General features: G+C 45.7%; 1 protein-coding gene and 1 long non-coding RNA gene across 6 annotated transcripts in view; both read right to left on the bottom strand.

Annotated features, from left to right (window-relative positions):
• The window catches only part of Cryzl1 (crystallin zeta like 1), a 36673-nt gene that overhangs the window by 9440 nt on the left and 3330 nt on the right, over positions 1-23903 (bottom strand). For all 5 annotated transcript variants that reach the window (XR_005878826.1, XM_040750484.1, XM_021229448.2 and 2 more), the window contains exons 2-7: positions 18120-18191; positions 15871-15948; positions 12657-12729; positions 8732-8776; positions 7491-7559; positions 724-857 (exon numbers count right to left, since the gene is read on the bottom strand). Coding sequence is in view for 4 of the 5 variants with exons in the window: in XM_040750484.1 (XP_040606418.1) it covers positions 724-857; positions 7491-7559; positions 8732-8776; positions 12657-12729; positions 15871-15948; positions 18120-18191 (471 nt within the window). In the remaining variant the exon portion in view is untranslated. The remainder of the gene's footprint in view (positions 1-723; positions 858-7490; positions 7560-8731; positions 8777-12656; positions 12730-15870; positions 15949-18119; positions 18192-23903) is intronic.
• LOC110341604 lies at positions 4695-7481 on the bottom strand. Its single transcript, XR_002383572.2, has 2 exons — positions 6380-7481; positions 4695-5215 (listed from the first exon to the last, which is right to left on the bottom strand). It is a non-coding gene; the product is annotated as an uncharacterized LOC110341604 (long non-coding RNA).

Genomic DNA, 23903 nt, shown 5'->3' with positions numbered 1-23903 from the left:
GCATCCGCAGGTGAGGGTGAAGACTAGTTGGATATCCGACTACAGTCAATGCTGAAGATATTTCTGTCCCCCACCCCAGAAATGGAGGTGTCAGCCTGCTAAAAATAAAACTATGGTTTTTAGCCTAAGTCTTGTAGCTTTTTTTTTCTTAGTGGATCATGTAGTGTCTTTTTCTTTATTTTCTTCTTCTTTTTTTTTTGGTGACACATACAACACACTCAACATGAGCACAGTTTAAGCGTGTGTGTGAGCCACCTGATAACGCCAACACCCTTACCAGCGTAAGCAAGCCCTGGGGTTACCATCTGAACCTGGCTGAGCCGTCTTGAGTGGCCCTGAAGACTCAGAGCTGTTTCAGACCCCATGTGACAGTCATGAATAAAAGGCGTGGCTGGCGCACAGTGACTGACAGAGCACTTGCCTAGCATGCCCCAAGCCTTGGGCTGGACACCACCACTGACAAGAAGAAGGGAGAAACAAAAGTCTAGCTTTGCTTTTAGCTCATGGGTGGATTCAGAGTAGTTAGAGGCTGGCTCACGAAGTCCCACCTCGACATGCTATAAGCTGCCTGTGAGGTGACGTCAGGAGTTTGGAAAAGAAATCCAGCGACTGAATGACACAGAAGGCTATCTGCAGACAGAACCCTCCCACGGTTCCTGTGTTTACATTGTGTTGGTATACGTTTTTTTTTAATAAAACAAAAAATAAAACCAAGGGACTCACGCTTGCTCCATCCATGATCAGCACGGACTTTCCGGGAGAGACGTGAGAAAGGTAATATAGAGCTGTGCAGGCTCGCACACCGTCCCGAACGGCTCCGGCGGCTGCCGTCCACGAAACCTTCTCTGGTTTATGAACTATGGGGAAGAACGACAGACAGTCATGAGTACCAACTCTTAGATCCAGTCAGGCACATCTCTCCCGCAGCGGACAGCTGCCCCTGCTCCAGCCCCTCCTTCAGCACTTACGTTAGAGTTCCCAGTTTCTATCGTCAGGCACGGAGAAGCCATTCTCAGGAGTGTTAGGAGATAAAATACATCCAGAAAGCACATAAGGTGCCGAGCAGGATCGACTAGAACACACAGACACTGCTTCCCGGTGGAGCCCGTGCCTTCCTGGCAGACCGTCCGTACCCGGTGTCTCAGGCCAAGCTCTGCGGCTCTGGCTCAGCTTCTAACCCTACCTCAGAGCTCGTCATGGATGCATTCCTCTGCAGTCACCAGCTCTGCCTGGCTCGGAGCCTCATCTGTGTAGAGCTATGCACTCTTTTCTACCTTGCCTTTTTATATTTCGTGTTGTTTTTAAATTAAAACCCTTCTTTCCCATTGTGTGTCCGTGTGTATGACAGCCCATGTGCAGGCAGCAGAGGACAGCTCCCTGGGCCCCGCGTTAGCTTTTCAGTAGCTATGTCCTTGTCCTCACTAGGAGGCCGTGGCTGCTGGAGCTTTCAGTTTTAGTATTCTGTGGCATGGGCCATGCTGATGAACGCGTGTCCCCAGTGTCTGGCGGCTGCAACAGCTTGGCTAAGAATGCCAGTGTATCGGGTTGGAGAGGCTCTGGCCATCACTGGTGCTCAGAGTCACACGTTGCCCACCATGTGGGTGTGCGATGGCCCTGACTGTGACGTCATTCATTCGCTTTCCCGATCACCTCTCTTCTCATGTGTGCTGGCCTTCCCAGTCCTTTCATGACGTGACTGTTGAGTCTCGGTCAAACTTTCCTGACTGTTGTTTTATGGGAATTTTTAACATGTTTCAGATGAGTCATCTCTTTATATGCTACGAATACTACAAGCTGCGCATCCTGCAAGATGCTTGAGACAAAAAGTGTGTTGGATTTCAGAACATTTGCATATGCATAGTGAGCTATCTTGCAGACAGGACCCAATTCCAAATATAAAATTTATTTGCGTCACATGTATTTTATGTATATAGCTTGAAACTACTTTTATTTACTTTATCCTTAAAGATTGACTTATTCCAATTTTATGTGTACAGCTGCTTCACACTCACACACGTCTGTGCGCCACTTGTGTGTAGTGCCCACAGAGGCCAGAAGAGGGCGGTGTAACATATGAAACTGGAATTACAAACATTTGTGATTCACCACATGGGTGCTAGGAACCAAACCCAGGTCCTCCAGAGGAGCAGCCAGTGCTCTTAACTTTGTGGCCACAACTTTGAAAGTAATTTTATATAGACTTTTAGCATGCCTTCTTGGCTGTAACCTGTCATATGAAGCTAGGTGTGGAATTTTTGACTCGTGGCATCATGCTGGTACTCCGAAACATTTAGAGTTTGGAGCATTTTTTAAAAAAATTTCAGACTATAGTTATTCACACATTTCAACTTGACAGCTCTCCTTTCCCATCACTCCAGTGACGTCCCTAAGCAGAGCACTGCTGGAGGACACCGAGTCAGTCAGTTGGACACGATGCTGCGTTAGTGGGAAAGGTCAGCGTGAGCTACACAGCAAGACTGACTAAAAACAAAACGCGCTGGCAAGACGGCTCAGCAGGTGACGGCGCCTGCTGCCACTCCTGATGACCCGAGTTCCATCCCCGAAACTACCCGGTGACAGCACAGCAGAGAACTGACCTGTGCAAGCTGTCCTCTGATGTCACGCATGGGCCACGGCGTGCACGCACATGCATGAGCACACCAACACACACACACACACACGTAAAAGCAAACCACACAACATGTAAATAATACCCTAGCACTTCTTTTCTTAAATGGAATCCATCAATGCCCTCCCACTGCACTTGGGAACTAATGTAAAGTCCTAATACAGCTTTAAAAGTTCCAAATATATGTGGGCATCATGACACACACATTTAATTCCTGAACCAGGGCACAAAGGTAGGCAGATCTCTGTGAGGTTCAGGCAATCCGAGGCTGCATAGTGAGACCCTGCCTCAAAACTAAACAAACAAGTAACAACCCCTAGACCACCTCAAAATGGGATCATAAACTAAAAAATAAATAATAGTTCTGTACAATCTCCCACCAGGCTGCTTCTTCACCTTTTGACTAATTCTTGCGTTCAAATGAAGTGTGGTGCTGTCACCCCTAAAAGAAGTCCTTCCTGATTTTATTTCAGATCGGTGAATCACACTTTTTATATGACCAGGTCACAGAGCCTGCAGCAGAGCATCAGCAGCAGACTGATGCCACCTAGTGGGCAGACGGAGCATCCACGCAATATGGTGAACATGCCCAAAAGAGTGGGCTGGAAAAGGACATGATTTATTTATTTATTTGGTTTTACGAGACAGGGTTTCTCTGTATTGTTTTGGAGGCTGTTGGTCCAGCCTGGCCTCAAACTCACAGAGATCCGCCTGCCTCTGCCTCCCGAGTGCTGGGATTAAAGGCGTGCGCCACCACCGCCCGGCTGACAACCATGATTTATACATACGCCTTCAGCCTTGGTTCCTGGTCATGACTCCCACTGCCCATTTTATTTTCTAAATGACTATAAGTGCATCTTTCATTAAAGTATTTGAATCTTTGTCCTTGGTTGCCTGATGAAGGCAAGAGATGTCTTTTGTTTTGTTCTGTTTTGTTTTTTGTTTTTCGAGACAGGGTTTCTCTGTATTGTTTTGGAGACTGTTCTGGAACTCGCTCTGTAGACCAGGCTGGCCTTGAACTGACAGAGATCCGCCTGCCTCTGCCTCCCGAGTGCTGGGATTAAAGGCGTGTGCCACCACCACTAGGCTCCAAAAGATGGTCTTTTATATTGCTGGGTATGTCAGCTCAGAAGCAAGCATCCCTCTAACTTTATACACTATCTATTGCTGTTTTGGTCTTGGAGTTGACCTGCCTATAAAACTCTGACACACCTTGCCTGGTAGTAGACATGAAGTCCTCCATTCTAGTGGGGTTCCTGTCCCACGTGCAAGAGAAAGGAATGAGAGAAGTTGAGACTGTCCTGTGCATGTCCTCACCTGTGTTGATTTATATCCTTTACAAGAAGCCATAAATGTGCTAGCTTCAGTTCTTCACAAGATTCACACCGGCATCTATTCATGGCATTCGACGTGCCAGTGCTTTGTCTGCATGTGTGCACATGCGTCACAGGCATGCCCAGTGCTCCTGGAGGCCAGAGGAGGCACCGGATCCCCTGGACCTGCAGTCACCGACGGCTGGGAGCCGCTATCTGGGTGCTGGCAGTCAGGGCAGCACATGCTCTTGACCACTGAGCCATCAATCACTGCAGCCTCCACCTCAGCTCAGTCAGTCTACAAGTCACCTAAAGTGCGGACCCTCCTCTCAGAAATGAGGCAGGCAGTCTTGTGGGACTGAGCCCTCAGCCTGCGGCATCTGTGCCATCTCCCAGAAGACGGCATCGGAACTGAAGAGAACGAAGAACAGAGGATGCCCAGTGGAGAACTGACCGTTGTGGGAAAATTCCCACACATTCCGAGGTCACTTAGGAATGTCCCATGTTGAGTATGTAGTAGAAGAAATAGACTGTGTTTGTTTTTACTTTCTTTCATTTTTTATCTACCCAATACTACTCTTCCAATTTTGCCGATTATGAAATTAGGTATAGAATAATAACTGGTTTGCCTAAGGTCTTATAGGCAATAAGGCTGAATATGTGACCTAAAGTGTATCTATCTCTTCTAAAGTTCATCTGTACACATTTTAGTTGTATGGAGGCAATATTCCCGGCCATAAGATGTCAGTTTATCATATTTCATCAAAACTTTATTCATAGGACATAATCCCAACACTTAGAAGGCTGAAGTAGTAAGAGAATTACAAATCTGACCAGCTTTGGATACACAGTGAGCATTGTCTCAGAAAGAAGAAAAGACAGTAAAGAAATTTTAAAAATGCACATATATAATTCTAATTCACACACATGCACATGTACATACCATTCATGCAGTCCTTCAAAAAACATTAAGGGCAATGAAACTACATTTAAGATTCTAAAAATTGTTTTTAAAAAAGATCTATTTATGTATGTGTGCACACATGTCATGTGCCACAGGACACCGGAAGAGGGCAAGACAGTCCTTGTTGCTGGAGTGACAGAAACCTGTGGGCTTCTGGGTGTGGGGCGCTGGGATCTGAACCCAGGCCTTGGGACAGAACGGCCAGCACTGCCAATTGCAGCAACGTCATCTTTGCAGCCCGAGACGCCACGGCTCTAACTGCCTGCTCGAGTCCTGCTTCTGCAGTAGATGCTCATTATGTTATAAAGACTAAACAAATAAATAAAATATGGATCAATGATAGATACATGAACAGTGAGAATGAACATTACATTTCTTTTTAGTTTTGGCCCAGAAAAAAGGGGGTGCAGTTGAAGATGTATGCCCAATTTTGAATGAGAAAATAAAATTATTTCTAAGTTTGTCAGAATGCCTTAAGTACTCAAAGCAGCCGGGGCTGGAGAGATGGCTCAGGGCCACCAAGTCAGATGACTGAGTTCCTTATCTGGAACCCTCCCGGTGGAAGGAGACAACTGACTCACTCTTACAGGCTGCCCTCGGACTGTCACACATGCACACAATAAATAACTACATGTCTAAAAGGAATCGGAAGCAGCATTCCTACACGGCTGGAAGGAGCACACAGCCTGAAGGGATCAGTGGGGCTGGGAAAATGCTCGCAGTTGGGAGGTGATCTATCTGGAGCCTCACTCTTGGGTTTGGTCAAAGAACAAAACTTACTAAAACTGAAAGTGACTGAATGCTGAGTTCTCATTAAACAGTCACCAGGCCAAACAAGAACAGAAACTCAACGCCAAGTTTCATGGAGTGCACTGAAATCATCTGCCCATAAAATGCTGCAGCTGCAAACTGAACACAGTGTGACCAGGATTCTCGCCTAAAGCTCCCACTCTTGGTGGCCATTTGTTAATATTCTAAAGAATTAGTTTTATTTATAAGCATGTGTCCATGAGTCTGTGTATGTGTGCCACAAGTGTGCATGTCCATGACGACCAGCAGAGGGCGTCAGATCTCCTGGAGCCAAAGTTACAGGCAGTTGTGAGTTGTCTGACTTGGGTGCTCTCAACACGGAGCCACCTCTTTAGCCCGAGAGTGGTCATTCTGACAGGACTTGGGCTGTTTCGAGACAGGCTCTCACTTGTAGCCCAGGCCTTGAGCTCTAGAGCCTCTTGTCTAGCCTAAGTGCTGGGATGACAGCCATGATCTACCGGGCCTGGATTCAAGGGCTCCCAAGGAAACATCGAATCGTGGTTTCTTCCTCAGAGCATACCTGCAATTGTTTACATACCTTGGTACACTTTTGGACTACAATCCATCTTCCCGGTTTATAAATAAAACCAGTAAGAGAAACATTTTGAACTTAAGCTTCAGAGCTAGGCTTCGGATATTTGGCCTCGCTCTTTACCTTCTCACCTGTGCTAATGATGTCACAGTGATGCCCAGCATACCTCAGGCCTCTGGGTCCCATCTCCAGCACCTTACAACAGGCAAACGGAACCTTTCAGTGATCACTGCTGCCCGGCGGGGCTTTGTCTTACTGTTTTTTAAAGTCATTTGGTTGTGTGCATGTGCTCATGTGTATTTGGGTGTACATACCCGTGGATGTGAACATGAAGAGGCCAGAGTTACATGTTGGTCAGATTCCTCATTCTCCTTCCTATTTTTTGAGATATGATCTCTCATTGAACTTGGGTGCCCTCTGATTGGTTGGCTAGGCTGGCTGGCCAGCAAGTAGGAGGGAGGGATCCTCTTGTCCTGGCCTCTCTTGGCACTGAGGCAACGGGTGGGCATGCACCACAGCCTGCAGCTCTGAACAAGGTCTGTAGGGTGTGCAGCAAGTCCTGAACCAGCGCCAGCCACTGCTGAACTCTACTTCTTCAGCTTCTACAGAGAGCTGTATCGCTTAGTAGTCCTCGCTCCTAAGTGCATTACAACTCCTACAACTGTTTAGGTGATGAAGTATCTTGTCATCATTTTCGGAACTTGTGTATTTATTTAGGAAACACTCAAAATGTGATTTCTCATGAAAAAATAAACACTGAATATTGGTCAAAACCTATTAGCAACAGAGACCAAATATAACCTTTCCTAATTCTGTCCTGCCTCAGCTTTGACAGCTACTGTCTGATTGTGTACATTCTTTTGTTTTAGTAAATAACAAAGAGTTCAATGATACAGCACTTGCTGAGCAGGCTGGAGGCCCTAACTTCCATCTCTAGCAATATACACACACAAATAAAAACAGACACGAGAGACAGACAGACAGACAGACAGACAGACAGACAGACACACACACACACTCAGATAAGCCAAGGGCAAGTCATATTCAAATTCTGATTATGAATATAATTTCAGAGACATGAGCAATGTTAGTAAACTTCGCAGGTCTACACAATGCTTACTCTACACATTGATTTTACAAATAATGTAAGCTGAAGTACTCACATGGCCAGCCAACAGTCACACTACAAACAGTGAAATAAGACTGACTAGGTTCCAGATGACTGGACTGCCACATACATACCCAGGTAATGCTCATGTACTCGAATAATTTCACAGAGCCCAGGGTCTTCTGAATCCAACGGCAAAATTCCTGAAAATTACAGTGAGAAGTTTAAGGGGGAAAACACCCGGGATGAATTTATTCCTGATGAGCTATGTTCCTGTAAATTCTGTCCAGTGATGTCACAGGGAAGGCTCCCGAAGTTACCAGAAAGGGGGAGAAGCAGCTGAGCCTCTCCTGGCATGAGCACTGGGACACTAATGACACCTCCTCTTTTTCCCCTCTGTCACTCCTGAGTGACAGTAAAGATGACGGCCTCTGCCATGCTGCCAACCCGCAGTGTTGGGGCCCCGGATGTCCCTTTGCATAGCTTTGTTTCACAGGGTGCTCTGGCATGACATCAACAGAACCCCACTTTCCTGGAGTCTAGCCAACTTCACTCTGCTCCCTTACAAAAGGAAACTTGAGCAACGAGAGGGTCACTCATTTCTTGGGTAAAAAAAATAAAAGAATAAAATCAGTAGTTCCTGAAAATGCAAGTCAGAGCCCATGAAAGCTGAAGACACCTTCCCACACAACTGATCTCCAACGGCATTTCCCAAGGCTCGGAAGGCGCTTTCTCTGAAGACGATGAACGTTTCTGAGAGCTACAAAAGTGATGCCCCACACGTTCCATGACTGTCTGGGATGCAAGCATGAGCAGATGTTTATGACATTCTTTCAGTAACAATGGACTTAAGAATAACAAATTGCTTCAAGCTAATTTTTAGTTTTCAAGAGTAGCAGAGAGCTCTCTAGAGTTCAAACTGGGGTGGAGAACAGAGATTCTACGAGGCCCACTCCATCAGTGATCTTCAAGCCCAGGCCTCTGGCTCTACAGTTTTCTGTGTGGTCAGACAGTGGAGACAGAACAGGAAAGCCGGGCATTAAGGTGAATGTGAGGTCTTGCTGTTTTCTATCTGTGTAACTCCTTGACAGTCAGACACATGCAGGCCTGAGGTGTTCTCCTAACTGAGGTCAAACTCTCAGTTTTCTTCAGCAATGAATATTTGGGAGCAAATTTCAAAAGCCAGGGAAACAGTTTTATTTCTGGAATGTTAGTTTTGAACTTTAGGCCTTGCACGTGCTATGCCCCCAGCCAAAGAAAAGCATTTTTTTGGTAAGAAGTAAGGTGATAATGAACATTAATAATTACACAGAGGCACAGATGAGATGATAATGAGATACAGGACTTGAAACAGGACTTGAGAGCTGCAACTTACCGACTACTTCATCATCTGGTTGAAAGAATGATACCTTACTGCCAACTAAAGAGCAGAAAAAGGTAAGTGTTAACATCACACAATTACAAAACTTAATCCCTTTACTTCAACCTCCTTATTTTACTGTGTGTGTGGGTGTTTTAACCTGTGTATTTCTGTGTACTTGTGCATGCCTGTTGCCTATGAAAGCCAGAGAGGGCATTAGATTTCCTGGGATGGAGTTATGGTTGTGAGCCACCATGTGGGTGCTGGGAATCAAACCTGGGTCCTCCGGAAGAGCAGCCCATGTACTCAACCACAGAGCTGCCTCTCCAGCCCCCCTAAATTTAATTTTTATTAATTACTAAACCAAATGAAAAAGCCAGAGTGAGTAACACCTGTAACCCCAGCACTTAGGAAATGGAGTCAGGAGTCTTAAGAGTTGAGGGTCATCCTTGGCTACATATCAAACTAAAGGCCAGCCTAGGCTACATGAGACCCTGCCCCCAAACAAACAAAAAGCCAAATAAAAAATGAACGACATGAAATCATTGACTGGATTGTAAAAATCCACTCCATCAAAGAGCCAAGAACGTGTGTAAAATGGAAACATCAGGTCTTGTTTCTCTAGAAAACGTGAGGACATGGGTGTGGACACTCAAAGGAAATGCCCTGTCTAGTGTCACTGTCACCGTGGCTCACTTGGAGGCCGTGCAAAGAAAAGCAACACCCTGTGACTTCTGACATCTGTCCTCTACCACCCCGCCCCCACGCCTGTGCCAGGCACGCCTGTCATCATCTATGTGGGCGGGTCCCAGACACACAGTAGGGAATGGCGAGTCACGGGTTACGCTGATGGCCGGAGAGATGGCTCAGCAGTTGGATCTCTTGCTGCTCTTGCAGAGGACCCGGATTTGGTTCTCAGCACCCACAAGAAGGCTCACACTGTCTGCAGCTTCAGTTTCAGGGGATCTCACGCCCTCTCTGTCCTCCACAGGTGTACACACATCCATGCGGACACACGCCCATTACAAAACAACAAAAATGATATTTAGTACATGAATTCTGATTGACATCCACAGAGTGCTTGAAACTTTATTTTATTATTATTATTATCATTATTGTGTGTGTACCCGAGTCCATGCCATGGCAAACAAGTGGGAGTTAGTTGCTTTGCAAGCAAGGAATGGGCTTGGGTCATCAGGTTTGTGTAGTAAAGTGCTCTTACTGGCTGAACCATCTCTTTGGCCCAGTTCTGGGAACTTGGAACTTTGGTGTTATGATACTGTTTCTATTTTCTACCACAAATGTGTGTGCATGTGTGTGTGTGCACACACACCCCTGCCAAAAGTCAATTCATTTGCTGTATTTTTGTTCTAAGAGTTATAAGATGAAATGGCAAGAAAACAGTCCAATGCTGTTGACTGACTTGTGCTCAGAAACTTTCCATAAGCTTTACAGTACACCTTAGAGTACATTTATAGGATGCTTTATAGTACACCTTATAGTATATTTATGTATCCCTTATGGAATACCTTATAGTATGTTTATAGCATACCTTATGGTATAACCTTATAGTATATTTATAGTATCCTTTATGGTATCCCTTATAGTATATTTAGAGTGTATCTTATAGTATATTTATAGTATACCTTAAGGTATATCTTATAGTACACCTTGAAATATACATTATGGTACACCTTGTAGTAAACCTTATAGTATGTTTATAGTATATCTTCTAGTATCCTTTGCAATATGCCTTATAGTATATTTATAGTATCCTTTATGGTATATTTATAGTATACCTTACAGTATTTTTATAGTATGCCTCATAGTGTATGGCATTATTCCCCTAACCTACAGACAAGAAAACTACAGAACCCATCTATGGGTGCTGAGCAAGTCACTCTAAGTCAGTAAATCTGTTCTCCTTCTTGCTTGCTCTCTCTGCCCCCCCCCCCCCCCGTGCCGTTACCCCGTCTCCCGGCTCCTGACTCACTGAGTGAGTTCTCCTCTGGTCCCGTGGTCTCATTCTCCTGGGATCACCTGTTCTGTTCTTTCCCGGGTTTTTCACAACTCTTCCCCCCACTGTCCCTCAAACACGGGTATTCCAAAGGTTCCTCTTGATGTCTACCGGATCCCTGGCTCAGCAACTCTGTTCTTTGTTTTTTATCTATACACTGACAATTCTCAAATGGAATTATTTCCTGCATAGGACTTTCACCCTCCAGAATCAACTCAAGCAAATGTTCACTAGATATTACAAGTGAGACATCATTTACCTTCTTGACCTCAACTAGAGTAAGTCTGAACTCATAATGATTATGTCATTTACAACTCTGGCCTCTTCTGATTCCCCTGAGGTCAATCAATCATTAGCTGCCGCTGACTTCATTTCCTCAATGTTTCTCCAGTCAGTCCCTCTTCTCTGTCATCGCTGTCCAGCCTATGGACATTGCTATCTCTCATGCTGCTCATGACCCACGCTACCAGTCCTGGTGCCTAGAAACTGGTGTGCCTTGAACCTTCCCTTTAGCAGCTAACCTAATAAGCTCATTTGTAATGCTCACCACGTGTCTGACTGGCTCTGGCCAACCCTCCTGGTTGTTTCTTTCTGAGAGCAGCTTGTGTTCAACATTCTTTTGTTCACTATCTTTATTCTCTCATATTTGCAGAATAATTTTCCTTTTTTCTGCCAGCAGTAAGGACAGAACCCATGGCCTCGAGTCGCCAGGCAAGCACATTCCCATTGAGCTACATACTAAGTCTGACATTATCCCATTTGTGTAATGTTGGTAAACAAGTCCAAGTTACTCGTGTGAGTCAGCTGTGGAGCAGCATTATATAACCGTCAGCAACTACATTAGATGAAGTTTCCAAGGCTTGCTTTACGTCAAGCATTTAAGAGTAAAGAGTTTATCTAAAAATCTGAATTGCCATTTCCAAGGAGAAACAACCAGTGAGGTTTTATTTTTTTGATCACCCTAAAGTATTTTTTAGTAAATAATGATTTTAGCATATAGAACGGGAACCCTAAGTATCTGAAGAAAGTTGTTTATAGAGCTAGCCAATATTTACTAACAGGTGGTCATGATCAGAGCAGGTCTAGAGCACATACGATGACAACCAATTCGGGGAGACTGTTTGAATTTTACTTGTGATTTTAATTATAAACAAATGATACTCTTTCGCTTATCTGAGTGATCATTTCATCCTTCTTTAATCTACCCTGACTGTAGGAAAAAATTTAATTAGATAAGCATTAAATTCACTAGCTGCTTAGTAAGCACTTGCATTTAAAAGACAATGCCTGTCCTCAAGCGTTACCAATAAGAAACACACACACACAAATAAGCAGATCATTATAAAAGCTCCATGGAAACCTGGGCTCTGGGATTCAGCTGCTGCATACAAAAAAAGGACAAAATTCAATATGATTACATATGAGTTAGTGCCTAAATATTTACTCAAATTAAGCTCTTTAATTATAAACTCAATCATAGTTTAGATTTTTTGTTGTTGTTGTTTTTTTGAGACAGGGTTTCTCTGTATTATTTTGGAGGCTGTCCTGGAACTCACTTTGTAGACCAAGCTGGCCTTGAACTCACAGAGATCCACCTGCCTCTGCCTCCCGAGTGCTGGGATTAAAGGCGTGCGCCACCACCGCCCGGCTCCTAGTTTAGATTTTTAAAAATGAATTTGTAATAAATTTATAGCCAGGGGTGGTGGAGCACGCCTTTAATCCCAGCACTCGGGAGGTAGAGGCAGTTGGATCTCTCTGAGTTTGAGGTCAGCCTGGCCTACAGAGTGAGTTCTAGGACAGCCACGGTTATACAGAAAAACCCTCTCTGGAAAACAAAACAAAACAAAGTATAAGACATTATTTTGGTAACTTTATTAGCTATTACAAATTTCGTTTACTGTAGAAAATATAGATGATACTTACCATCTAATACAATTCCAGCAACTTCTCTTCCAACAGGGAAGAAATCTTTTTCCATCTTCATTTCTGCCAGAAGCTAAACCATAATGGAAGCTGTCAGCACACTAGTCAAGAGTAAATTCTGGAATTACATGGCAATGCAGTACTGTAATCCCAACACTTGCCTCAACCCCAGCATGCAGGAGGCAGAGGCTGGTCTGAGCAACAAACAAACAACAACCCATCTCTCACTTCTGAGAAAGCGGAGTAACGACAACGACAAAACTCATGCACAGAGACAGCAAATACGATTCGCTTTTGGAATTACAATAAAGCAAACAACTTCACAAAACCCCTTCGGAGGCATTTGACACAGGGCTGAGGCATGGGTGTTATCGCTCAAGCCAGCAGGACACGCTTAGCTTAGCATTTTTCTCTGACAAGAGGAAGGGAAGTTACCACCCCAGACAATTCTCAGCTGGCTAAATACGGCTTAACCAGCTGAACAAGGAGGTGTGGCCAAGCCTCACCTCACACCCTCTAAGGATCACCTGGGCTGGGCTGGCATGTACCCAGTGGGTAGGGCTTGGCTACCATGCAGAAAGCCCTGAGTTCCACCCCAGCCTCCCCCCAAAAACCAAGCATGGTGGCACAAGCGGCGATCTTGAGGGTCAGAATCTATGTTAAGGCCAGTATGGGTACGGAAGAGTGTCGTCTTTAAAAAAAGGGGGGGCATCTGGATTTTCCCCCAGTCTTGGGTCAGGGCTCAGTGGGAAGGAATGGCAGGTGTTTGTTGGGAAGCTGTCAGAAGATTCCAGACTTACTTGGTAAGTGCAGGGCTTCTTGGGTTGGGCTACTTCCTTGTTTTAAAGTTCTTTATTTCTTCTTATTTTATGTGTGTGAGTATCTGCCTGCATGTATGTGAAGGCGTGTTTTAAAGTATTTATTTCTTCTTATTTTACGTGTGTGAGTATCGGCCTGCAAGTATGTGAAGGTGCCACATGAGTTCCTGGTGGCTACAGAGGTCAGGGTCAGGGTTGGAAGCCCTGGAACTGGAGTTACAGATGGTTGTGAGCTGCCATGTGGGTGCTGGGAACTGAACCCCAGTGCTCTGCATGGGCAACAGATACTCTTGACTGCCGAGTCAACTCTCCAGCCTGCCACTGCTTTTCAGTTAAAAATGGAACAAAAAAAGAAGCCCTCTAGATGTGTATTGACTTTGCAGAATTTCCTGGTGTGGAACTTCACACTCTTCCCAGGATGTCCATATATGACGTCTTAGGGAAACACTGGGGATTTTACTCTCCCTCCGTCTCACGTGGGTAGTGGCACTGGGGACAGGCCAGGGTCTGTGCGTGCTCAAGTGGCACTGTCACTGAGCCTTTCTTTCCGATTGTGCCCATTTGTAGTTATAACCATGCCCTTAGCAACTGCATTCCGCACCTCCATTTACCAGACTCATTTTCTTACACTGATGTGTCTTCATAACCATCATGCTTGACAGCAGCTAAGATTTCCTTTTTGGTTTTGTTTGTTTTGGGTTGGTTTTTCGACACAAGGCTTCTCTGGTAGCTTTGGCTGTTCTGGAACTTGCTCTGTAGACCAGGCTGGCCTTGAACTCACAGAGATCTACCTTCTCATGCTGGGATTAAAAGCATGCACCACTACTGCCTGGCTGTAATAGTTTATTCCACTGCTGTTTGCCATTTCTTCCTGCTAGGGGTAGAGTGCTCCCTAGCATTCCCAAGGTCCTGGGTTCAGTCCTTAACACCACCCCGGCCAGAATCTGTGCAAACCTCATAAAGTTGAACAGTGACTGACTGGACGGCATCTCCACCGAGCAGGCACACATTAGGTACCACCCGACTTTTGTCACGGACATCTAAAACGTGCACCAAAATCAATCTTCTTGTCTGTATTCCTTCTGCTGCAGACTGGGGCTCCTCCCACACCACCTGACATGCTTCTAGCCCTGACCCCTAATGTGACTGCGTCTGAAGACAGACACTTTAAGAGAGGAATTAACGTTAAATGAAGTTGTCCCAAACGAGGACTGGGGACTTAGGATGACAATGACACCAGGAGCGGGCACACACGCATGAAATGCCACGTGAGCAAGGAGGTCACTTGCACCATCAAGAACAGCCCTGAGACCAGCCTGCTTGCCGCATACTAACTTTTCTTGGACTCTCCCCCTTCAGATCTGGGATAAAGTATCAGCTGTTCAAGTCAAAAGGCCAAAGGAAAACCACAATCAAACAAACAGGAACAAAACCCCCAAAACAAAAACAGGAGAGCACTCTGGACGTGGAGGAGCACACCTATAATCTGGTACCCCGGAGACCCAGGCGGAAAGACCACGAGTCTAAGGCCAGCCTGGGCTACACAGTGAGAATCTGTCTCACTCCAAGACTGAAAACACTCAGCATGGCACGTTTAACCACTTATTACCAGTATTAACTATTTATTTACCATTTAAAGCCTTTTTTTCTTTTAAGACAAGGTTTCTCCGTGTGGCCCTGGCTGACGTGGAACCAGCTATGAAGAGCAGACCTGCCCCCAACTCTCAAAGCCCCGCCTCCCAGGCGCTGGGCTTATGTGCCACCATGCTGGGCTAAAGACACTTGCTTTGTTTTTGGTTTTCGAGATAGGGTTTCTCTGTGTAGTCCTGTCTGTTCGAGACCAGCCTGGTCTACAAAGAGAGTCCAGGACAGTTAGGATTATTATACAGAGAAACCTGCCTTGAAAAAAAATTATACATATTATATATATATGAATATATGAAATAGTTTTTCTAGTTCAGTTTTTTCTTTTTTTAATAATTTATTTATTCTTTTAAATTTCATTCCAACCACAGTTCTCCCTCCTACCCCTCCTTCCGTCCCCCCTCACTTCCCCCTCAGCCCCCCCCAGTCCACTCCTCCTCAGGGTAAGGGCTCCCATGAGGAGTCAGCATAGTCTGGCTCATTAGGTTGGGGCAGGGCCTGGTCCCTCTCCCATGCACTAAGGCAGAGCATGGCATCCCACCACAGGGAATGGGTCCCGGGTTTGTATCGTGGGCCCACTGCCAGGGACCCTCTGATAGTCCAAGCTTCACAACTGTCTCCCACACATGGAGGGTCTAATTTGGTTCCCTGAGTTCAGTTTTTCTCAGGAAAAAAATTTCTTGGCGCTCAGAAATCAATACCACTGTACACCATGTATCCTCTGAAGTCACCCACAGCCAAAGCACCAGTACCTTTGTGTTTATCTGGCTCAGAGCGCAAGCTTTAACTTGAAGTTTCACAAAGTTATCCTCTGTAACAGGGAGATTCTCCTAGAACCAAATAACAGAACCGCGTGTTACACACCCCTCTGAGGACATTCACTCATTGCATGAAATGTCTATATATAACTGAAAAAATAAACTGAGGCCAAATCTTATGACTAGTAATTATCTAATAGTATATGATAATAAAGAAGAAAAATTAGGAGTGTAATTTAAGAAGTTTTAGTGCCTTTTCTTTAAAAGCACTCAAAGACCGACATGGGTGACTATAGGAGCAAACTCGGCTTCATAGAGCACAATGGCAAATACTGTATTTTAACTTAAGTAATTCAAAGTGTCAGATCTTTACAGTATGCATACATCAGACAGCCTCTGATAAAGCCTGGGATATCCCTCGTGCTATGAATGGAATTATTCAATGTTACTTGTCTATCTGTTTGTGAACATCTACTCCAGAAGCCTCGGCACATCCCACAGTATTTTGCTATCAAAACATTAACATAATGGAATCTAACGACCTCTTACCCTCTAGCGATATAAAGTAACAAAAGCAAAAAAATACTCCAAATTGAGGCACTAGGAGTCGTCCAACTAACTGCAATATGTCCTCAGTGACACGCGGTCAGGTCTTGCACACATGACCCATCACAGGCAGGGATCACTGTGCTTCCAGTGGCCACAAACGACATCAGCCTCTTTACAAGATCTCAGATCTGCTGTTCAGTGATACGGATGACGACAGTGATAGTTGATGAGTGTGTTAATTTTACCCAGAGAAAAGTTTTACTGAGATTCAATCAATCCTTTTCCTGACTCAGTGGTAGGAGTGAGCTGTCTGAGGCATAGTCTTAGACTGCTCTAAATCACTCTGGAGTTAAGGGAAGGCAAGAGAGGAAAAACACATCCTGTTCTCACTTGCCCCTGGGAAAAGCCAACAGAGCGCAGCATGGCTTCCATCCTGAAACCCACAGCGAGATGATTCTGGCTTGATGCAAAGCTTTTAAATAGTCACCACCAAGTCTTAAAAGCTTAATGGATGAGGTGAGTTTAGGAAGTGCCTAAACTTGTACAGAAAATAAGGTTTTTCTGTCTCTTCCACTTAACAATACAGATACTTTCTATCAAGTGGCAACAATTGGAAAACTTGCTGTCTTACAGTATTGGCAGTGCTGGGGACAAACTTATGAGCTCTGTGGATACTAGGCTAGAGTGTGCCACTGAGCCCCACCCTGACTCACCTGGGTCCACTCTGTGTGTAACATGTAGGCTTGTTCTGCCCTCCCAGTGCTTTTCACGGTACAGCCAACATAGCAGCTCCCTTTAAATTATGTGTGTATGTAAATGTGGGCTTGCGCACACCAGTGCAGTGCCGTGGAGGCCAGAGGGGGCACCGGATCTCTGTAGCTGGACTTCCAAATGGTTGAGAGCTGCCTGACACGGGCGCTGGGAACCAAATCTGGATCCTCGGCAAGAACAGCCTATGCTTGTAACCACGGAGCCAAGTCTCAGCCCCGGTGGCAGCTCTTTTAAAATTACAGTTACACTGCAACATGGGCCTCCATTCTCACATAAAGTCAAGGGAAAGGAAGATGGGGGAGGTGGCTTAAGCTTTCGCTCACTTAGTTTCACTTAAAATAACTAATAACTCATTTAAAAGTGAGTCTCGGGTCCATGGACGGCTCTAGCTGGTAGGCACTTGGCCCAAAAGCCTGGCAACCTGAGTTTGGCTCCCAGAAATCATGTAAACGAAAGACAGTTGTCCTCCGGCCTTCACGTGTGTGTAGTGGTATGTGCCCACCCCCACCCCTGTTAAAGTGCACTCTGACTGTAAAGGTTAGTGCTGACAGAGTCAACTAGACACAATGTAGACTCACTTGGCAGACAGTCTCGGGGTGTGCCTGCGGGGAATTAATTACCTTGATTGCGTTTAAAGAGATGAGAAGACTAACCCAGGGTCCTGGACAGGGTGAGGAAGGGAGCTGGACTGCAGCGTGCAGTCACCCCTTGTCCTCTGGACGGAGGATGTGACAAGTCTCCTCCCCACCGCTGAGATCAGTTACGGAGGACTCTGACCTGGACCTGGGTGTTAAGTAAGTCCTTTCTCCCATAAGTTGCTTTTGTTTGAGCATTTCATCATAGCAGCCAAAAGCAAACAAAGGCAGTTACACACGGAAAGACATTATCTTATCTCATCTAACGAGTAAATAATTTATCCTTACCCTTTCTTGAAATAGAAATGTTATTCCTTCATTTGCGGAACTCTGTTGAAAATACAAGCCCTTCATAGTTACCTAGAACAAACAAACAAATACAAGTTAAAAAAACAAACAACAAAAGACAGTCTTCCTGAGGGCTGGAGACAGCTCAGTAGGAGGACTTACTGCTCTTCCAGGGGACCCAGGTTCCAGTTCCTACGACCATCCTTAACTCCAGATCCAGGAGACCCGAGGCCCTCTCCTGGCCTCCTTGGGCACTAGGCATGCACATGGTACACAAATATGCAGGCAAAACGCCATACACATAAAGCAAAAAATTTAACCGAGTTTTAAAAATGAAAATAAGTAAATAAGGTCTACTTATCAGATGGGAATACATGGGGAAAAACTGTCCAGACAAGGAGAGAAAAGCACCTGTAAATGTAATCGGCAGATGATTCTTCCAGAAAACGAACAGGAGGCCTTGTCAGGCTCTGGCCCATCTGACAAGCAGAGGGACAGAAATGGACTAGGGTCAGTGCTACCACAGGTGCTTGCCGAAGGTCGCGTTTCAGGCTCTGTGGCACAGGCTGGACCCTGCATTCAGTCGGCTGAGGTAGCATTGAAAGCTAAAAGCTAGCCTGGGTTACATAGTCAGACACTGTCTTAAAAGGAAAGGGGAGGCACTTTCCTATTCAATAACAAATATTATACTTATTTAAAAGAGACAAAAAAAAAAAAAGCCTTACAAGGGCCAGATAGGCAGGCCAAAAATGTTCAAAGGTAGCTTTAAAATGCTTTCAAACATTTAACAAGGCAGGACTCTGACTGAGATTATCATCTCCATTCTTCTACGGCAGCCTTGTTTTCTTAAGTCTCACCGTATAGTTTACACTGACCCCAAACTCAGGCTCCGTCTGCCTCAGCCTGTTAAAGGTTTGGATTACAGGGGTATGCCACCAGGTCCAAATCCTATAAGCCCTTTTAGTTTTGATATTTTAAATGGATTTTTGGGGGGGTGGTTTCGAAACAGGGTTTCTCTGTGTAGCTTTGGAGGCTGTCCTGGAACTCTCTCTGTAGACCAGGCTAATCTGGAACTCACAAACATCCGCCTGCCTCTGCCTCCCGAGTGCTGGGATTAAAGGCATGCGCCACCAACACCCGGCTTTAAATAGGTTCTTAAAGATTTATTTATTTATGTGTTTGAGTGTTTTGTTGCATATATGTATGTGTACTGCATGTACCTTGTGCCTGAAGAGGCTAGAGAAGAATCCCCTGAAACTGGAGGGTTGGGAGCCATCACATGGGCGCTGGGAACCAAACAGGGTCCTCTGGAAGAGCAGCCAGTGCTCTTAACTGCTGAGCCATCTCTCCAGCCCACCCCACCCCCCTTTACTTTTTAACGAAAAGAATATTTTTGGTTTCAATATACATTTGTGGTATATATGTCTAAGGATGGACATGCATATGTGCGCACGCATTTGGAGGCCGGAGGCTGACACTGGGTGTTCTCATCTTTCCATCTTATTTATATTTTTGGAGACAGGGACTCGCCATAAAAGCTTTGGCTGGCTTCGAACTCACTGTGTAGGCCTGGTTGACTTTGAATCAGAGATCCACTTGCTTCTGCTCCTTGAGCATTGGGATTAAAGTTTTGAGCTATCATGTCCAGCCATCTTATTTTTTGAGACAGGGCCTCTTATCAAACCCGGAGCTCACCGATTCATCTAGACTGGATGGTCAATGAGCACCCCTATGCATGTTAACTTGACACAAGCTAATGTCACCGGAGAGGAGGGGACCTCAAATAAGAAATTGCTTCTGGTCTACAAGGTATAGCAAAGTATCATTAGGACTAGATACGCCGTGCATGGCTGATACCCCTGGGAGCCTAACCTTTTTCTAAAGGAAAATGGAGGAGGAGGAGTGCATCTGTGGGAAGAGCAGAGGCGGGGAGGGAGGAGGGAAGAGGGAGGGGAAGCTGCAATTGGGATGTGATATGCGAGAGAATTAAAAACAAAGAGGAATTGCTTCCACAACATGAGGCTGTAGGCAAGACCATAGAGCATTTTCTTTACTCTTTTTTTTTGTTTGTTTGTTTTTTCGAGACAGGGTTTCTCTGTGGCTTTGGAGGCTGTCCTGGAACTAGCTTGGTAGTCCAGGCTGGTCTCCAACTTACAGAGATCCGCCTGCCTCTGCCTCTGCCTCCCGAGTGCTGGGATTAAAGGCGTGCGCCACCAACGCCCGGCTTATAGGGCATTTTCTTAATCAGCAATTGATGGGGGAGGGCCTAGTCCATGGTGGGTGGGGCCATCCTAGGCTGGTGGTCCTGGGTTCTATAAGACAGCAAGCCGACCACCTTCCATGGCCTCTGCATCAGCTCCTGCCTCCAGGCTGCTGTTCTGCTTGAGCTCCTGCCCTCATCGTTTTTGATGATGAACTTTATATGAAGTGCGAGTGAGACAAGCACTTTCCTCCCCAAGTCGCTTTTGGTCATGGTGCTTCCTCAGCAAGACTAACCATGACAGAAACACCCCCTTAGATCTCCTGTCTCCATCTCCCTGGTGCTGGAGCTATAGGTCTGGTGGCCATGTCTAGCTTGTTTACGTGGGTGCTGTGGACCCAAACTCAGGTCTTGATACTTGTGAAGGAAGCACTTCATCACTGACTGACCCCCCAGGTCCTCTATAACATCCCCCGCGTGTGATGTGGTTTGTGTACACGTATGCATGTTTGCATGTGTGTGTATGTGTGAGGCCAGAGATGACACTGGGTATCTTCCTCAATGGCTCTAATCTTACAAGCTGAGACCAGGTCTCTTACTTGAACTCAGGTCTCACCCATTGGCTTGGCCTAGGTAGTTGGCTTGTTCTGAGATTCAGGTTAGCTGCTGTACCCATCTGACATTCTGTGAGTGCTAGGGACACACACTGTAGTCCTCATCCTTGGACGGCAAGGTCTTTGCTCACTGAGCAGTCTCCTAGTTTGTTTATTTATTTGATTTTTCAAGACAGGGCTTCTCTGTATAACAACCTTGACTGTCCTGGAACTTGCTCTGTAGACCAGGCTGGCCTCAAACTCACAGAGATCCCAGTCTTTTTAACAGAACTATATCAGTGGTTTATATCCTGGGAAAAGTGTCTCTAGGATTTCCCTCCCTTCCTCCCTCCCTCCCTGTTTCTCTAACTCTGCATCCCAAGTGGGCCCAGAGCTCACTAGGCAGCCCAGGCTGTCCTTGAATTTCTAGTTAATTCTATTGCCTTGGCTCCTGGAGTAGCAAAGTTACAGGTGTGAGCCACTATGTCCGGATTGTTTACTCTTCCAAACGTAAACTTTACAGAATCATACACTACACAGAGAAGTGCACGTGGACCGCTAGAGTAGAGTCTGTCCAATCGGAAGCGAATATGCCCACGGCCCAGCCACATGTAGAACATCTGGAGCTTACATGCCTGTCAGGTTACGGCCTTCCTTCCCTTCCCAAGGATCTGAACCACCTGGATTGTGACAGATGGACCACCTCCTCATGAAGGACGCGGAGGTGAGACCCCAAGGATCTGAACCGCCTGGATTGTGACAGACGGACCGCCTCCTCATGAAGGACGCGGAGATGAGCCCCCTTCTTCAGCTTCTGTAGGCACTCTCTCCCGCTGTGACTGTGGCCCCACTGTCACTGTCACTGTCGCTGCGGCTGCTTAGCTGTGCTCCACCCATGCTTCCTCACTGTGTGTCACCCCACTGTAGGGACGCTTCCAGTTCCCGGATGGAAACGTTTCCAGCCTGGGGCTGTTACAAACGGCCATGCTCACAATATTTCGGTATATGCTTTTTGCGTTTATTACATGGATGAGGAAACTGCGCTTGCCCCATCCACTCAGGGATTAAGATTCTCCCAAGAGCTCACAGTACCAGCTGGGCTGGCGCCTTGAAGTTACTGCTCTGAACCGTCCCAGTCTTTGGTGGTGTCTACTGAGCTGCTGACACGATTCACTCACCCAGAACCACCACACTTTATCCTGTGGGACAGACTACTCAGCACTTGCTGATACATCTGCTGTTTTAATCTGCAGGTCCCAAAGCGAAGCAAAACAAAACAACAGTAACAAAAAAAGTGGGAACCTCATCTAGAAAATAATTAGAATTTCCAAGTTGGCAGTAGCAGACTATTAAGCCAAGCATATGTCCTTACAAGAAGAGGCCCAGGGACCTGCATAGACCTCATGCCCATGAAACCAGTTCTCTGTGTTAGGACCGCGGTGGACCTAAGTCGATCCCTATAAAAAGAGTTGCATCGAGTAGCTGAGTAATGGTTGCTGTTCTCTAGGATAGGATAATCAAATGCAGAAACTACCTGCAAACACACATGTAAGACACGAAGCCATGTGTCAGGTAGCAAGCGTGCACAGAACGGTGAAGGCACGGCTCAGCGTCAGTGTGCGCTGGACTGTGTCGGGAGGGAGCACCTACAGGCAGACGCAGCACGCACGCACGCACGCCCCACGTTACGCATCTCGGTTCCTGCTCGGCTTTCTAGGCTCTCTCAAGGCATATGCTCTCCCTAGTCTACCTTATTCCACCCACAACGTTTCCGCACAAACTTGTTTGACCAAATCAGTGAGACTTAACACATACATCTGTCCTATCCCGGGCTTTCTAGGCACAGCCTATTCCTTGAGAGTATGCTGCACTAGGCCACTATGCTGCTGAGTAATAAAGTCCAAATCCAACTCCCTCCTCTGGAATGGCTAATGCATGATGGGTAGTAACACATCCCGTCTGCTCCGCACTGTAGATTACTGTTATTTTATTTACTTACTAGTGAGTGAGCTTTCCCAGCTATTGCTTGCACGCACCAATTCCTTTGGCTTATCTGTTTTCAGACAGGGTCTTGATTTGTAGTCTAGCCTGGCCTGGAACTCTGGATTCTCCTGGCTGTCACCTGTGTACTGGGATTACAGGTTTGCACCACACATGCCCAGTAATACCCATTATTAAATAAGCAAAATTCTGCTCCTATTTAGCCTGCATCTATGGGGGTCACCTTTTATATGAGTGTAACTCAGGGTGTTCTGTACTAATGTCCTGAGTTTAAAACACCTCCCTTTGTAGCTCTAGAAGCCATTGTTTTCTCTGCCTACTGAATCTTTGATGTGTAGCTTGGGTCAACAATCATGTGGACCTTAAACTATAACCTAATTTCAGAGACCTGGGGGATAATTCTGCACACCCTAGAATTAAGCATCTGTGCGTGTGTATGTGAGTGCGTGAGTGTGTGTTCAAAATAAGGATTAGTTAATCTAATTAAGAACTGTCTGGGCCCAAAACCATTTACTACCTTACAAAGTAAAGAAAAAAATGTTTCTTTGAGACAGGGTTTCTTTGTGTAACCTTGTATGTACTAGAATTCACTCTGTTGACCAAGCTGGCCTTGAAATCACAGAGATTCACCTGCCTCTGCCTTTTGAGTGCTAGGATTAAAGTGTTTGCCACTTAACACTCTCCTGGAAAAGGGAAAGTTTTTTTTTTAAACAAACACTTAAAATTTTTTTTAAATCATGTGTATGTGTGGACTGGCAAGATGGCTTATCAGGTCAAGACACATCCGCTGTCAAGCATGATAATTCCCAAGTTCAATCCTATAGTCCCCAAGGCAGAAGGACACAGTCCGGTCCTACAGTCCCCAAGGCAGGAGGACACAGTCCAGTTCTACAGTCCCCAAGGCGGGAGGAGAAAACCGACTCCTCTGAGTTGTCCTCTGACTTGCATACACGTGTGTGCACTACACACAAAAGTAAGTAAACCTGATTT

This window comes from Mesocricetus auratus, unplaced genomic scaffold, assembly GCF_017639785.1.
Source record: "Mesocricetus auratus isolate SY011 unplaced genomic scaffold, BCM_Maur_2.0 Super-Scaffold_100008, whole genome shotgun sequence".
Lineage (NCBI taxonomy): Eukaryota > Metazoa > Chordata > Mammalia > Rodentia > Cricetidae > Mesocricetus > Mesocricetus auratus.
The sequence above is the reverse complement of the archived record's forward strand: the minus strand, read 5'-3'. Positions and strand labels throughout refer to the sequence as shown.